This window comes from Peromyscus maniculatus, chromosome 2 (genome assembly GCF_049852395.1).
Source record: "Peromyscus maniculatus bairdii isolate BWxNUB_F1_BW_parent chromosome 2, HU_Pman_BW_mat_3.1, whole genome shotgun sequence".
NCBI lineage: Eukaryota > Metazoa > Chordata > Mammalia > Rodentia > Cricetidae > Peromyscus > Peromyscus maniculatus.
This window is the reverse complement of record NC_134853.1, coordinates 48,316,752-48,335,034: the sequence shown is the minus strand read 5'-3', so window position 1 is coordinate 48,335,034 and position 18,283 is coordinate 48,316,752. Positions and strand designations below refer to the sequence as shown.

At 38.8% G+C, this 18,283-nt stretch overlaps 1 protein-coding gene across 2 annotated transcripts in view; it reads right to left on the bottom strand.

The window, feature by feature from the left end:
* Positions 1 to 18,283, bottom strand: part of Fbxl4 (F-box and leucine rich repeat protein 4) — an 81,834-nt gene that overhangs the window by 44,224 nt on the left and 19,327 nt on the right. For both annotated transcript variants that reach the window (XM_076564010.1, XM_006979253.4), the window contains exon 4: positions 6,291 to 6,636. In XM_076564010.1, the coding sequence (XP_076420125.1) occupies positions 6,291 to 6,636 (346 nt within the window). The remainder of the gene's footprint in view (positions 1 to 6,290; positions 6,637 to 18,283) is intronic.

Here is an 18,283-nt window from a genome sequence, read left to right as displayed (position 1 = left end):
AAGCAGGATGTTTTCCTAACACTGACAAAGATAAGCACACAGTGTCATTGAAGCCCTACCAGGACCTGACTCCAGAGAGCAAGTATACTCCTGCCAGACAAGTACCATTTATAGGTGGGGGGGCAGGTGAAGAGAGTCCAGTGGTAAGAATGGGCTTACCCAGAGCTTCTCTGGATTTACCTGGAAGCAATGAGGACTGTGGAAAGGATCCAAACTACAGTGGCACAGTACATTTTATGAAAGAAAAAGAGTAACACAGGGGTGCTCCAGGAAGCTGGAAGGGGACAGCTGGGAGCCAACACAGAATTCCAGGTCAGGAGAAAAGAGGAATCCCACTGAAGGCAGCTAGCAGCAATGATGGGGCAACATACATTATTAACAAAATGGAAACAAAAGATAACTTTAATTACAATTATCTCTTTGAACTAGAATAAGATTTGTTTTCCAGTTGGGGCTTTCTAAACTAGTTTTCAAAGAACAATGTCTTAAGTGGCCTAAACTGAACCAAGAATCATAACGAAAATTGTGTATTTGCTTAATGATAAAAAAAAAATTAGATGAGAGAAGGTAAATTTTTTCATTTAACACAATCTGAATTTTCTCTGTAAGTAATTATACCCTTTAGCATAAATGATCTTCTTCAACTGATCATATAAATTCAGTATTAATGTCCGATCAGAATTTCATTGTTTGGTGCCAAATATTTTAACATTCAGATGAACAATATAGTCTTTGAAGTTTCAAGGGTATTATAAAACAAGAGCAGTTGTTGATTAACATATTGTATTTAATAAGGCTTGCTATTTATTTTTAGCATTGAACTTGGCTGTAAAAATTACTTGAGGATGTTGTACGTTTGCATACATACTTATTAGAAAAACGGAAATAAAAATTATTTGCATAAAAGCTGAAAAGATTCTCTCTTTGACCAATACTTAGTCCGTTTTCTAGACTCTCTCCTGGGCCTAATTTTTGCTGCTTTATAAAATCCAATTTTACCAAAACAAACAAAATACAAAATCATTAAGTTAGCAAGAATTCTCATCATCCTCCATGATGATGTAGGCATAGTTGGTCTACCTGTCTCTAAGTACAAATCCCATTAATTCAGGTCAGCTTAAATCGTCCCTTCTCCTGATAGTGCTTTTTAGCAATTTTCCATCCCCTGATTCTCTCAACCTGCTCACTAGCTTCAAGTGTCCGTGATGTATTCAATAACAGCCCAGTCTCCTTAAGTGAAAAGTACCACTGAAGAATCCCTATCATACCCAAACACCTTAACAAATTTCCATCATCCAGATAACCTTGTTGACATATACAAACAAAAGCATGCAGGTAAAAAAATCAGAAAAGTCAAATACAGAAGAAATGTGGAAAATGAGGTAACACTCCCCCAATACACAAACACCAGAGGAAAGCACTACTAATAGTTCTTTTCTGATCTCTTCCAGATAAATGACCGTCTATTCTTGGTTATGCACTAAAAGGATGAGACTGTATTCACTGCTTAGCATCTTGCTTTTCTTATTCAATGACATATCCTGTAGATCTTTATCTGTACAAACAGACCTACCTTATTCCATTTCACACATGTGACACAATAACAATAAAATAGTTGTATATTGATGTATTTTCTGCTGTTTTCTTATTGCAAATAATACTGCAATATCATTGTGTGTATGTGTTATGTATTCATGTTCATCTTGGCAAACTGGCAATATATCTTTAGAGTAAGTTACACACATTTAAAAGTTGCTCTTCTGAATGTTCACATCAATTTATATATTCATAGTGTATACAAGTATCCATTCACTTACGTACTTGACACTACTGGTATTAAACTTTACCATTCTGTAAGGCACAAGGGTGGGGGACACACTGAGTTGTCTTTATTCCTCCAGCCCTCTTCTTCATCCTCCACCACCTCTTCTTCATATTCCTTTTTATTTTTGCTACTGTTGTTAATTACAGAAATTTAATCCCAAATGTTTTCTTCTTTCTTCTTGGTCTATTCAAGGACTCAACTATTTATTTATCCACCATTTCTCTCATCTCAATAACCTTCAATGTGAACCAAGTTTTCTACAGTTTAACTGTATATGTTAGAATGAAGGTGAGAATCATGACCACTTTTCCAGAATTTTCTTCATTATTTTCATTTTCTTAGGTGAACTTTTCAAATAAAAAATCTGTTTATATTTCAGTTGGGACTTCATTAAGCACATTGTAACTTTAAGAAAAGCTGACACTATATTTGTAGGATCCATGTGTATGTGGATACATATGCATGGCACTTTTATCTTATTGTATCCTTCTACTAAAGGGCATTGTATGACTTAACATTTAATAATCTTTTATGTCCCAGGAGTTTCTAAAGCTATGGGTATTTATCTATAACTCTGACATATGTCAACCGATTTTTATTGCCTAATTCTCCTGAATATTCTAATATATAATCATTTTGTCTGTAAATGATTTTATAGCCTACTTTTCAAAAATTACACCTTTTATCTCTCTCATGTCTATAGTACTAACTAAAACTTTTAGAATGGTTTTAAATAACACTGTTTGTAATTCAATTTAATTCAATTCACTTAATATGAGCCATGAAGGTGAGATACATATGTAGTTTCAAAACTTGAATAAACATATTTTTTAAAGACATAGTCTCATTCTGTAGGCCTGGCTGGCCTGGAACTCACTTTGTAGACATCTCAATTCAGCTACATTTTTTTTTTTTTAATTTTTCGAGACAGGGTTTCTCTGTGTAGCTTTGTGCCTTTCCTGGATCTTGTTCTGTAGACCAGCCTGGCCTCTAACTCACAGAGATCCACCTGCCTCTGCCTCCCAAGTGCTGGGATTAAAGGTGTGCACCACCACCGCCCGGCTCAGCTACATTTTTCAAATGTCTCAAGAATACATATAGCTAGTGGCTACTATCCAGGACCCGGTATTTCTAGTGCTTCATAACTATATACTAGCTAGGTTAACAAATAACCAAGTACTTACTTTAAAAAATGGATAAAAATACAGATACCTCTCCAGCTTTGACTCCTAGTTTTGCTACCTACTAGAGCAGAGCCTGAGATTTTGTCCTTTTGACTTAGTACTGTAATATTATCATCCTGACTCTCTAATATAAAAATATGCTTAAATACCAGGAATAAATCTTTAATGATCTTTGTATTACTTTAAAATAATTCTATTTTGCATATTTTATTTATGTAGCAATAAATAAATATTAACAAAATGGTCTGAAATTATCTATTCTTGTTTAGTCTTATATAGTAATACACTGATTCATAAAAATTAATTCTTTATTATATGTAAGTTTAATATTCATAGACTGTTAAATGCTTGAAAGAAAATATGAATTGTCTGACCTTGGCAAATGAGGTACCTTAAAATTTACAGAATAATGTGTTTTTTAACAAAAATATTCAAATTGATTTTCATAGAATTCTTTTCTTTTTCTTTCTTTTCGGATACAGGGTCTCACTATATAGCACTGGCTGACCTAGAACTCATAGAGATCCATTTGCCTCTGTCTCCTGAGTGCTGGGTTAGGGTATGTACCACCATACTAGCTCCATAGAACTTTTAAACAGTTAGTGTAAAAAGACATTCTGGATCAGATGATGAATAGCTCATTTCTTCCTGGTGAGTCAATACTTAAACAAACTCTAGCATCTTCTGGCATAGTCCAAACCAAAGTCTCCATATTAAAAGGTATATACTATGTGAAGACATAAAATATTAATATATGACATTCTGATACTTAATATAACCTTTTGAGAAAATATCAAAATATAAAAAGAATGAAAAGTCACTAAAACTATGACACTAACATGTGAAGAAGCTCTTTTGGAGTTTGATTAAATAAAAGATGACAGATTTTAGACCAAATGGACACAGCTCCTAATCGTCACTAATACAGTATCTACTGTCTATTAAGCTGTGTTCATAAGGACATCTTACCTTGAAGCACCTTTAGAGGAACACAATGAACAGAGGATGTGATGTATTCAAAAGGATCTGAAACTCAGCTGATCAACTGGCTCTTGAACCTCAATCTAGTCCATGAGACTGTTCAGTCCATTTTACAACACTGATTCTTTACCTGACACCCTTTTTCATCACACCTAATCAGTGCCCCTTCCAGAATACTGGTTCTGTCTCCTGGCTGCTTCTACAAAGTATGTTGTATCATGTATTTGAAACTCTACAAGCTCTTACCTTTCACCATATAAAGAAGCCAAAATTTCACAATCCATTCCACAGAGACCTTCCTCCTCTACTGAAGCTCCCATTGCTTCCTTTCACTGAGGCAGATTACACCTACAATAAATTTATACACACCCCCTCTCTCATTTATACCTCTTTTTGTTTGTTTGTTTTTGTTTTTCGATACAGGGTTTCTCTGCATAGCCTTGGCTATCCTGGAACTCACTCTGTAGACTAGGCTGGCCTCCAACTCATAGAGATTCGCCTGACTCTTCCTCCCAACTGCTGGGATTAAAGGGATGCCTCACCACTGCCTGGCTCATTTAGATGCTCTTAATTGTGGAATAAAACACATATATAAAATTGCCTGAATATTATGGGCAATTTCTAGAATATTAGCTATTATTCTATATCCTTCTCTTCCATTCAAAAATGTAAAGCATGAAATTATAATCATTTATCTTCTCTAGATATTTAGCAAATTATTTACTAATTCAAAATATCCATAACCCCATCCCAACCAATTTTACTAAGCACTAGAGAATCACAGCACCCCACAGTCCACTGGCTAGCTGGAGAAAAGTGCAAAGCTCTTGGTAAACTCTGAGGATGCTCTTTGATGCAGTAGAGCAGGTGCTTCTGCAATGCAAGCAGTCCTGTAGTGCTGTCAGTGTGAATGTGGCCTCTCCTGCACTCTCCTTGTCAGATCTAACTGCAGACATGCAGAAATGCTGGTATTCCCATCAGGCTACAGCCGTTCTTCTCACCTCTGAATAGTCACTTCTCTCTGCCTCCATCACTCCTTTTAATGCTATAAGCTAGGTAGTATCAGGTTTGGATAAAACTCAAAATCATTTAAAATATATTAAATCTAAATTCCTATCTTAGCCATTTTTAGAAGTAGGTAAAAATGAAAAGTGATTCACTTTCTAGAGGTGAACTGCTTCTAAGCAGATCTCAGAGCCCCCAAGGAATAGCATATCACCATCTCAGCCCATCTCTCCCTACTCAATCTTCCCATGTAGCCTCTCTCTTCCCTGAAAGGTATGGATGACCTTCCATAATCTGTGATATTCCTGTCCAGAAAGGACTGGGTGAAACCCTGTGTCTGTGTCTACTGACTGACATTTTAGACCCTTAAATTTTATACCTAACAACTTTAGCCACTTTAGAGATTTACCACAGCATTTTAACTGTAAACTGTTCAACAGATGGAGTTACTATATACCTCCTTGGCATTCATGAGGCTGCCTAATCATTTCATGCAAGTTTAGCTACTTGTATCATTATAATCAAAAGTAAAATACTCATCCACTTATAAGAATGATATCTAGATGGGTTTTTGGATCTAAAATTTTCATATAAAAAAAGGATCACACTGTATTTTAGCAGCATACAGTTTTCAAAAAAAGACAAAATGCCTAGTCTACTTGACCCTAGGGCATTAGGAACAGGTGGGCAGATTTTGGCATCACACAGCTACAGAATATTCCTGGCATTTGATGTCTGGAGCTAGGGAGGTTAAATAACCACAGAAAGACTCCCAAAGAGACACACTGAAAACAAAATTTCAAACTAGATATCAAACAGGTATTTCTAATAAAAGGAACACTAGGCCAAACTAGGCCAAAATTCATAGTTCGAATATAGACTAGAGATGGTAAAGAAGATGACCCTCAGGGACAATAACTGTGCTATTAAGTGGGATAAGCATTCTCCTACTAATATTCAGTCTAATAGGTATAAAGTCAAGTATAGACTGCTTTACTATACAATTAAGAAAAGGGAAGTACAGTTTATTATGTTTATGTACTGGGTTCTTACCAAGTACTGACAGAACAATACGTTTAAGAGTTTAATCCAGAGTCTCTGAAGTCAAACCAAAAACAAAAGTAAAATTATTTAAAATAAGTTTCTTTAATTTTTTCCAAACCGCAACTCTCTAACACACAAGATTTTATGTGTCTCACCAATACTATTCCTCTGATAGCTAGCAAAGTGAGCATTAGTTTCAGCATTAAAACTTTGTAGTGCTATATTCAATATGGCAATTACTTTTGGCTTACCTCATATGGTAGTTTATCGAAATACCCATTATTTGGCCCATCCCCAAGGGCAGCACTGCTAAACTTTTTGTTAAGACCATCCATTCCACAGCCATCCTTTTCTTCATAGTCATCATCTTCTAGATCATTCATGTCAACAAGTGAAGTCTTGAGAGAGAGCAGTGGCTTGTCCTCCGTACCATGTAGCACAACTGCATCTAATTCGGTGTAATAATCCAGAAGAGAACTATTTACTTCCAGTCGTATAAGATTTGTGGGGAAATTTATCTGCTTAATACAAGGTTTAAACTGGCGAGCCTGGGAAGCATTCACCTTCGTAGGTCTCTCTGACCAAAGAATCTCCCATCTGCCAAAGAAAGAAACGTCCCTCCAGTTTAGAATGAGATCCACCAGTACTGTTAGGGTACAATTCCCCATCCAACCAATACAGTGTGAAATAAAGGAAACAAAAAGGGTGAAATCAAACACAAGAGTCACTGCAAGAATATTATTTTTAAAAACAAAAAGAACTAAATGTCAGACAGCTCTACTTAAAATACTTTTACAAGCCCTCCAAAACTTCTTTGTATTTCCCCCAAGATTTCACATTGGTTAAAGACTAGAATCAATAGTTAAAGGTATCTGAAGAATCAAATTCAGTTTTACAGAATAATAAACACTGAGAAAGAAGACACACAGAGGACAAAGACACCCAGTGTGCGGATTCTCAGCCAAGTCAGAAGCAAAGCTGATCCTTTTACTTCACAAAGGTCTCCTTTCCAGCATTTCTATTTTCGTTACTAGCCTCGTACAAACTCAAAATTCCATACTCTTTCTGGATATGGGAGTGTAGATGTGTGCAGGTGTCTGTATGTGGAGAAGAGAGGATAACCATGAGCATCATTCCTCAAATACCACCCACCCTCTCTTGTTTTGTTTTTAAAGACTGCCTCCATCTCTGCCCACACTGAGCTTACAACTGTACACCACCATGCTCAGCAGTTTTCACATGGGCTCTGGGAATGAAACTCAGGTCCTCAGGCATTTTATTGACTGAGCCATCTCCCTAACCTTCAAGCAATGTTTTCCTGGTTTTGAAATTCAGTCATTAAATTTTGTCTAGATTTTATGTGTCCTCATCCTGAATTGTCATTTCATTATCATTTAAGTCACACTTATATCCCTAACACATAACAAAAGAATATCTAACAAATAACAAAAGAATAACATTCTCTCCTTTTCTTACAATAGGACTCCTACTTCTCAGCCAAATTATCCTTACTTTTTTCACAGGATATTTAGAACTAATTTGAGTCTAAGCTCATGATGTCTTCTCCAACAGAATGTCCAATGTACTTCTATTACTCTCCCATGTCCATGTGAGTCTTCCAATAAAACTATTCTTCAAAATCCACAAATCTCATCCCCAGTTCTGTAGCACAACACCTGTAGCAGCCCCTCCTCCCTCTCTGCCCTATTCCCAGATAACTAAGCAGACCCCATCATCTCCTTCTCCTAGCCCATACCTATTCCTATGTGTCAGCTCCCAAAACCTAAAAAAAAAAAAGAATGACACCAATTTCTCAATGGAGACTCTAAAAGCCAAAAGGGCCTGGGGCAGATGTGCTGCAGATTCGAAGAAACCATAGTTGCCAGCACAGACTACTATACCCAGCAAAACTTTCAATCATCATAGATGGAGAAAATAAGACATTAATGATAAAACCACATTTAAGCAGTATCTATATACAAATCCAGCCATGCTAGAAGAAAATTCTACCCCAAAGAGGTTAACTACATAAAAGAAAACAGAGGAAATAAATAATAGGAAAACATAAGGGAATAAATAATCCCAGACCAGCAATGTAAAACAAAAGGGGGGGGGGGACAAACACATACATACACCATATACACACACACACAAACACCACCACCACCTACTACAACAACAACAATAAATAACAGGAATCAACAGTCATTGGTCACTGATATGTTTCAACATCAATGGTCTCAATTCCCTATTGCTGGTGGGAGTACAAACTTGTACAGTTGCTATGAATATCAGTGTGGTGGTTCCTCAGGAAGATGGGAATCTATGACTCTTGGGCATATACCCAAAGAATGTTGCATCCTACCCACAGAGATACTTGTTCAACTATATTTCATTGCTGCTCTATTGATAACAGCCAGAAAGTGGAAACAACCTAGATGTCCCTCAACAGAAGAGCTGATCAAGAAAATATGGTACAATTACAAAATGGATTATTCTACCATTTTAAAAAAATGAAATCATGAATTTTGCAGGCAAATGGATGAAACTAGAAAAAAAAATCCTGAGTGAGTTATCCCAGACCCAGAAAAACAAAATGTTATGTATTTATTTATATGTGGTGCCTTGGTCAATGTTCTATTGCTGTGAAGAAACACCATTCCCATGGAAACTCTTATGAAGGAAGGCATTTATTTTTTTATTTTTTATTTTACAATACTATTCAGTTCTACATAACAGCCACAGATTCCCTTGTTCTCTCCCTTCCTGCTCCCTTCTCCTTCCCCCCAGCCCATCCCCCATTCCCACCTCCTCCAGATCAAGCCAACTTGATCTGAGGACTGGGATCGACCTGATAGACTCAGTCTAGGCAGGTCCAGTCCCCTCCTCCCAGATTGAGCCAAGCGTCCCTGTCCCTGTATAAACCCCAGGTTTCAAACAGCTAATTCATGCAACGAGCCCAGGACCTGGTACCACTGCCTAGATTCCTCCCAAACAGATCAAACCAACCGACTGTCTCACCTATTTAGAGGGCCTGATCCAGTTGGGGGCCCCTCAGCCTTTGGCTCATAGTTCATGTGTTTCCATTCGTTTGGTTATTTGTCCCTGTGCTTTATCCAACCTTGGTTTCAACAATTCTCGCTCAAATAAACCCTCTTCTTTCTCACTAATTAGACTCCCAGAGCTCCACCCGGGGCCTAGCCGTGGATGTCTGCATCCAGATTCCTCAGTCCTTGGATGGGGTTTCTGGCACAACTATTAGGGTGTTTGGCCATCCCATCACCAGAGTAGGTCAGTCCCAGCTGTCTCTCGACCATTGCCAGCAGTCTTTTGTGGGGGTATCTTTGTGGATTTCTGTGGGCCTCTTTAGCTCTTTGTTTCTTCCTTTTTCTCATGTGGTCTTCATTTACCACGGTCTCCTATTCCTTGTTCTCCCTCTCTTTTCTTGATCCAGCTAGGATCTCCCACTCTCTTTCCCTCGACCTTCACCCTTCATTGCTCCCACTCATGTCCAGGCTGTTCATGTAGATCTCATCCAAATGGCTGAAAGACATTTAAGGAATTGCTCAACATCCCTAATCATCAGGGAAATGTAAATCAAAACAACTCTGAGATACCACCTTACACCTGTCAGAATGGCTAAGATCAAAAAAACTGAAGACACTTTATGCTGAAGAGGATGTGGAACTAGGGGAACTCTCCTCCACTGCTGGTGGGAATGCAAGCTTGTACAACCACTTTGGAAATCAATATGGCGCTTTCTTAGAAAATTGGGAATCAATCTCCCCCAAGATCCAGCTATACCACTCTTGGGCATATACCCAAGAAATGCTCAATCATACCACAAGAGCACTTGCTCAGCTATGTTCATATCAGCATTGTTTGTAATAGCCAAAACCTGGAAACAACCTAGATGCCCTTCAACTGAAGAAGGAAAGCATTTAACTAGGGCTTGCTTACAGTTCAGAGATTTAGTCCATTATCAGCACGGTGGGAAGCATGGTAGCATGTAGGCAGACATGGTGCTGGAGAAGGAGCTGAGAGTTCTACATCCGGACTGGCAGGGAGCACAGAGAGTGCCACTGGACCTGGCTTGGGATTCTGAAACACCAAAGCCTACCCCTAGTGACACACTTCCTCCAACAATGCCACACCTACTCCAACATGGCCATACCTCCTAATCCCCCTCAAATAGTGCCAATCCATAATGACCAAGCATTCAAATATATGAACCTATGGGGGCCATTCCTATTCATACTATCACATTTCATTCCCTGGTCCCCATAGGGTTGTAGCCCTATCACAATGTATGCATGCATTCAGACCAACCTCAAAAGCTCCTACAGTCCATAACAGTCTCAACACTGTCTAACAGTTCAAAGTTCAAAGTCTCTTCTGAGACTCACAACTATTTTTTAACTATAATCCCTACAAGATAAAAATAAAAAAGCTAGTCACATACTTAGAACATTCATGGCACAGAATATACATTATCATTCCAAAAGGGAGGCAAGGGAACATAGTGAGGTGGACCAAAGCAAGACTGAAAACCAGCAGGGCTGAAGCTGCCAAGTTCTTCTCTTGCTGGAGCTAGAACTTAGCCCCCTGGTTCAATTACATCTGTATCAGCTTTCTTTTGTTGATGATTTCCTTCTCTGCTTAAGCTTTTCTTTAATTCCTTTTTACAAGTTGGAGGCTTAGCTAGGTAGGGTCTTGCCTGAGGCTACCATTCCCTTTATTTCATTCAGGATCAGGCTTTTCTTTAAACTTTTTATCTCCTTGAACTCAGGACTCTGTTCCATTCCATTTCCTGCTGCCCCTTTTCTCCTCAAACTGTACATTTTGTATTTCTCCTTGTTCCTTTTCATTATAAATCTGCATAAGAGTAGCCACTAACAACCACAGGACACAGTCAAAATTGGCTGTCTTGAAATCTCCTCTGCCAAAGCCATTAATTCACAACTCGTCAATTTAGCTTCAGGCAGACTTTTAGGACAAGTGCAGAAAGTAGCCTCATTCTTCACCAAATTATCACAAGAAATGATCTCCAGGCCACTTATTATTATTCTTACCCTCTGCCATCTCTTGAGCCAGGCTGCCATAATCTACATTGCTTTTAGCACCACTGTCTTCCATGCTTCTACTTGTATGGCCCATTAAGATGACATTTAAAATGTCCAAATGCTTTCCTAATCCAAAGTCCCAAAGTCCACATTCCAACAACAAGAAGCAGGATCAAGTCTGTCATAGCAAATACCCTGCTCCCTGATACCAACTTCTGACTTCGTCAGTATTCTATTTCTGTGAAGAGACACCATGCCCATGGCAACTCTTATAAAGGAAAACATTTAATTGGGGCTTGCTTACAGTTTCAGAAGTCTAGTTTATTAGCATCATGGTGGGGAGCATGACAGCAGGCAGGAAGACATGGTGCTGAAAAAGTAGGTGAGAGCTACTACACACCTGATCCACAGACAGCAAGCAGAGGAGGGGCAGCATGGCTGGCTTGGGCTTCTGAAACCCTAAAGCCTATCTCCAGTGATATACATATAAGGTCATACCTACTCTAACATGGCCACACTTCCTAACCCCTTCAAGTGCTACTCTCTAATGAGTAAGTATTCGAATACATGAGCCTATGGGGGCCATTACTGTTCACATCATCACATGTGGATATTAATGTCAAGTCATTGATAACCAAGCTACAATCCATAGAACCACAGAGAGTAGGTATAGTATTTGGGACTAGAGTATACAGATCTCATTAGGAAAGGGAAATAGAATAGCTAATTATGAGTAGATGGGAGGGCTTGAAGGAGCAGATTAAGGGGGGAGGGTGAAAGAAGAGGGAGACAAAGGAGAGAATACAGGAAAAGATAGCTAAAATTAAGTGCCATTTGAGGAGTTGTAAGGAGACCTAACATAGTTGAAACTTCCTAAAATATGTACATATATAAAAGTAATCTAAATGATATCATTAAATAGGGGAGACAGAATACCAACTGTCCACCTTTTCTCACCAAAGGAAGTAGGATTCAATTACATATAATTGAGTTGTTAGCCAAAAGAGGTCCCATGGGAATCCTCAAACAACCCAAACTATTGCCAAGACAATACACCGCTCTCCACAAACTGACATTTGTGCATGCATTGCTGAAGACAACACCTACACAACTCAATGAACATAGAGAAGGCACCTACAGATGTAGCTGGTGTCTTCATCAATACATTCTAACATCTTTGGTAGAGGAAGGTACTCTGCACATTACTAAAAGAGGAAGGTAAACACCAAGCCTACCACAACCCCTTTGATCTAAAATGGTGTCCTGACTGAAAGATATGTTAGGGCACTGGTGGAATAAAGCTTGTTGGAAGAAACAACCAATAAATGATTTGACTTCAGGCCCACTCCACGGAATGGAAGCCATACCCAACACTGCTTGGGTGATCAAGAACTTAAGCCAAGACAGCCCAGGGACCTAGGTTAGAACCATATACTATAGGTCAAAAAAATCAGTGATAACATGACTCTAATGACATTCTGCTATTCTCATAGATCAGTGCCTTGTTCAGCTCTTATCAGGGAAGCTTCCTCCTGTAGCAGGTGTGAACAAATGCAGAGACACATGGCCACACATTACGGGGAGAAGGGGAAGAAAGGGAGGGAGAGAGGAAGAAAGAGAAAAAGAAGGAAGTAGAGTGAGAGAGACATCTTGGAACACTCAGAAATAAATGGATGTCTCCATCAAATCCCTGACCTCAGAGCTCAGGGATCCCTGTAGAAGAGGAGGTAGAAAGAGTGTAAGAGCCAGCGGAGATGGAGGATACCCACGAAATAAGGCCTCTAAATTTACATGAGCAAAGCACATATGAACTCACATATGAGCTCATATGTTCTGCCGTGCTTGGCTGTTTTCTCCTAGAAGTCTGTTCTTTTCTAATGAGAGACAGAAGGAGAGTAGATCCTGATTAGAAGGAAGGTGGAGAGGAACTGGGAGGAGTAGAGGGAGGGGAAACTGTAATCAGAATATATTATGTGAGAAAAGAATCTATGTTTCAATAATAAAAAAAGGAATACTTTAACTCTCTATGTACACTATTAAAAGAAACTGCTTTCTCTGGGCAGTGGTGACGCACACCTTAATCCCAGCACTCGGGGAGACAGAGCCAGGTAGACCTCTGTGAGTTGGAGGCCAGCCTGGGCTACAGAGTGAGTTCCAGGACAGGCACCAAAACTACACAGAGAAACCCTGTCTCAAAAAAACCAAAAATCAGTCAATCAATCAATCAATAAAAATTATTTTCCAAAGAGCTTATGGTAGGCAGTATAAAAGAATGACCACTGCAAGCATCATACATTGTTTATAGTAATCTCTAATATCATCATGAGTCATTTCTCCTTATGATGGAATCTGTAATTAATAATACTTATTAATTTTTAATATATTATCTACTAATACTGTTTGTATTATATAACAAACTGTTTATTTCCTTGACCCAGAAGGAAAAATAAACTAGAATAAGGTATGTAGAATCTGAAATAGACACAGGTTTATAAAACTCAAGAAGGAATCTATACAAGGGAAGCCTTATTGATGTGTAAGTATCCTGATAGTTTTTTGTTGATCAAAATGGAACTAAGAACATATGGCCCCAACCCTGAAAGAACAGAGATGGGAAAGATGGTCATTTCTACTTCAAGAATCGAAGCATAAGTTCAAATGAGAATTACTTTTTAAAAAATTTTCTCTAGCATGCATTTATGGGAGCTAATATGACATTTCAAATACCCATGCAATATACAGTGATCAAACTTAGGTTCCTCAGTTTACCCCAGACCCCCATACTACTACTCTCAATCTCTAAGTCACTATTGTCCTTTTACACTGACTTTATTTATATGGCTTCCATATCTGAGGAAGAGCACAGAGCACTGGTCTTTCTGCGTCAGGCTTACTCCACTTAACTGGAGAACACATAACGTCCTCCAGTTCCACCCATTTTGCTGCAAATGACAAAATTTTATTCTTCTTTATTGTTAGCTAATATCCTAATACTTTATTGTTAGCTAATACTGAGCATGTATGCCATATTTACTTATCACTGCATCTGTTAATGAGCACTTAGACTGATTCTATAGGTGAGCTATTATGAACAGTGCTGCAGTGGACATGGGAGTACAGCTGCCTTTGGTAAGATGATTCTGGATATATTCAGAAGTGGAATGTTCCACGGGGAATTCTAGGAAACTTATACCCAAGGGGATCATGAATCACAAAACAAAGAACAGTAACAGGAACTTTTATAGTCTATAAATAATAACAATAATCACCCCTCTGTTTATCTTTTGAGGTTTTTCTTCTGAATATTTAAAAACAAAACACATCAAACAAAAGACCTTGCATGTGTACTTAGAGACAACAGTCCAGCTCATCGCTAACTGGAAAGTAACACACTGCCATTCCCTGTGACAGGCCTGGCCAATTCTGACTTCGGGCCTTGGGCTACAAGGACAAGGAAACTGGGATTTGGCAGTTCATGAAACTGCTGCTTAAGCAACTTCCTTTGGCAGCAAATTCTCCCATGGCAGCTCCGCTCTCCTGTCTTCCCTGTATTAGAAAAGTGTTTGAGGCACTCAAATCCAAACACACGAATCTTTAAACTTTATCCTCCGAATAACACAATCCCAGTTTCTGTGGTATGACATCAACTTGTCATTTTCTGCCTTCTTCCCCATCCTCCTTCTCTTCCTTCTAAACTGTAGCCCTGAATGTGGTAGAATATTATTGTAAGGTGTGTTACTTTTGTTTATGTTGCATTTGTTTAACTCTGTGAAGCTGTGTTACTGTGCCTGTGTAAAACACCTCATGGTCTAATAAAGAGCTGAACAGCCAATAGCAAGGCAGGAGAAAGGATAGGTGGGGCTGGCAGGAGAGAGAATATATAGGAGAAATCTGAAAGGAGGAAAAAAGGAGATTGAGTAAAAAAAAAAAAGAAGGAGCCAGAGAAGGAGGAGGACTCCAGGGGCCAGCCACCCAGCTACACAGCAAGCCACGGAGTAAGAGTAGGATTGACAGAAGTAAGAGAATGGGAAAAGCCCAGAAGCAAAAAAGGTAGTCAGAAAAGTTAAAAAAGCTGGCTAGGAAGAAGCCAAGCTAAGGCATTCGTAAGTAAGAAAAAACCTCTGTGTCTTTATGTGGGAGCTGGTTGATGGACCCCCAAAAGGAGCAAAAACAACAAATAACACCTGCCTGAGCTAGCCTATTTTCTGATCCTCAGCCACACGTAACTCTGTACAATCTCTTTTCTTTTCCTTTTAAGAAGGCACTAGGCAAAAAGCCAAAAAGACACCGAAATCCAGCAGAACTGCCTATAACTTCCTATGCTGCTGGCTAGCGATGAAAATCACAAGAAACAGGAAAGGGTGGCTTTTAAATTTTTGAATGTTTGAAGCTATATGAAGTTCATTTCCTGCATACAATTCCTGGACTACTCCAACACACTCTAACCCAGGAGTTGGTTTCAATTCCTAATGTTATGAAACTGGTCAATTAAAACAAGAGGCAACAGTCCAGCACATGACAGAGCTCTCTTGAAAACAAGAGAAAGGGAATTACCTTGTTATGTGCATACAAAGATACACAAATTATTGTAAAACTGTTCTTTATTCAAGAGTCATACTAATTTGATATAAGTGGTAGCAATTTGATAATGAATGGTATTGTTATTTCACTTGTCTTCTAATGCCTGCATATTTAGCAAAGTTGGTGATCTGACAATTACCTAGTTGGCAGTAGCTGACTCCTTTCTCCCACTCAGCCTCTGGTCTCTTCTTGCATCCATCCTCCAGACAGTCTTGCTTTGCTCTTTGGGACTTGCATCTGTGACCCTGTTCACAAAACTATCATGTGCTCCTGAGCAGCAACAACCCAGTGTTTTTCAGTCCTTCGTCCATCCCTACAGCCCCTCCCTACACAGAATTGTACCTGAGCTTCCCCCACCCTTGCTGATATCTCCCAGAATACCTCCACAGCAAATAACTGCACAGGAGTAGGAATCTTCCTGTAGCTTTCCAGAAAGCTACAGCCAAGACAGCTCTAAGATCTCAAATTCCAGAAAACCCAGTTTAGATTTTAAACTGTTCTCCCGACGTCTGCAGTCCCCAATAGCTTGGGCTTTTCTCACTTCTTCAAATGCTGATCTCACACCACTGAAGGTGCTGTCCACTTTTCTTAGCCCTGCTGGAGCCACCCTCAACCCTGAGTGAATTCACTTCCTTGAGGAAACTACTAGATTAGACTTTCTAGAGCCCCACACACATTAGGTGTTCCCCTGGCCGGTACATATCCCCTAAAATGTCACAGTCCTCTTCCAGGATGGCCTGTGAGCTCAGAACAAAAGCCATCTTTGTGTGGCTCCGTTTTGTTCCCAGCAGAGAAAGGACGTTCAATGTTTCCCACAGTCCTAGGAAACTCACCAAAATAGTAACAGTCATGAACCTGAGCAGAACTGTAGGTACCTTTCTTCTCATTCTGTTTTTAGACAATGAGGCATCTATTGAGCTCACAACCAGAGGAACTGAAGGATGCTGCTTTTGAGCTAAGTTGGAGGTTCATGTCTGTAAGCTCAGCACTAGGAAGATGGAGGAAGGAGGACTGCTCTAAGTCCCAGGCCAGCTCGGGGTTAAAATGAAACTCTGTCTCTAAAAACCAAAACAAAACACAATTTTTTATGCTGCAGGAATACAAATTGATCTGACCCCTTTTCTCTTAATATTTATTCAAGTTTTCTGAAGAATAAAGCTAATAATCAGCAAAGCAAATCAGAGGCATCTACAAATTAAATTTTAAAATTACACAGTCAAATCGGTTATGCAGCAATGTTTGGGATCAGAGAAAAGGCTGTGCATGTTTCATAGATCTCAAATCTGTTCACATTTTTTAAAAATGCATATAACTTAATGTGTATAACTTTATAAGAAAAGAAAAGAATGACAGAATATTATAAATAATTCTCACGAGAAGATCTTGTCCAAATTCCTGCTTTTTTTTTCTTTCAGGAAACGGCCTATATATAAAGGATGATCGTTTTGTGTTTTCACTAACACTGTGCACAATAAATTATCAACGCAGTTTCCAGCAATAGTTGAGCTGACCTCTGGATTTATTTCCTGGCAAGATGGGAATATATTCCCTTAGAACTGAGGACAGAGATACAAGCCAGCAGTGTGTCTCGGGAGCTGCTCTCTGCTCTACTTCTCCTACACTAGCATCTGGGATCCCACAGTTCATTGGTCCTGTTCAAAGGTACCTACAAACCACTGTCAGCTGGAATGAGCTCACAGGGCGAAGGCTTTTATTCTGTGCATTATTGTTGATGTGTCCTCGATACTCAGAATAACATAGAACATGACAGACACTGTAGTCAATGAATGAATAATTTAAGATTGATATAAAGATCTAAAAACCAAAGGTTGATAAGTACCAAAGAATAGGCAAATAAAATGATCAGATAATCCAAGGAAAAGGTTATATAAATTGTTCTTAGATATAGGAAAGGATATTCAACCTCAGAGACAATGAAATAATTTTAACAAAGAAATAAAACATAACATTTTCACCTAATAATTACACAAGTATTAAACTTACTAACACTGTGAGTCTTTTGGCAAAGCATGTCCATATTTACACTTCTTGTGGAAATATAAACAGGTACAGGCCCTTTATAGGGAAATTTGGCTCTATGTATCAAAATTACAAATATGTATCTCCTTGGCCAAGCAATTCTTCTGAGACGCTTACCCCACACAAAGACTTACAGAAGAGTGAAGTGATATGTGGTTACTTTATTCTCTGCATTAGTGTTTATAATAGCAGAAGACTGGCAAAAGGTAAGTACCTATCAGTTAAAGAGTAGTTCATAAGCAGGGCACACAGGTGGCCACATTACATGCAGCTATAGGAAAGAAACAAAGGAGCATTAAACTTCACTGCTACTGCTCAGTAGTGAAACAAATCAGATACAAAATGACCTGAGTAGTAATTATTGTATAGACAGAGAAAATGCAAAATACATTTGATTCCCTTATATCTGCACAGAGAAATGAAATGATACAAAGAAAACTTTCCAAGTGGTTTCTTTAGGGGATAAGGTGGGTTGCAGGCACAAGGAGAGCATATGTATTAATGGCTACATTGTGTACATTTAGACAACTGGCCTATGTGAGCATATCACCTCCTCAAGG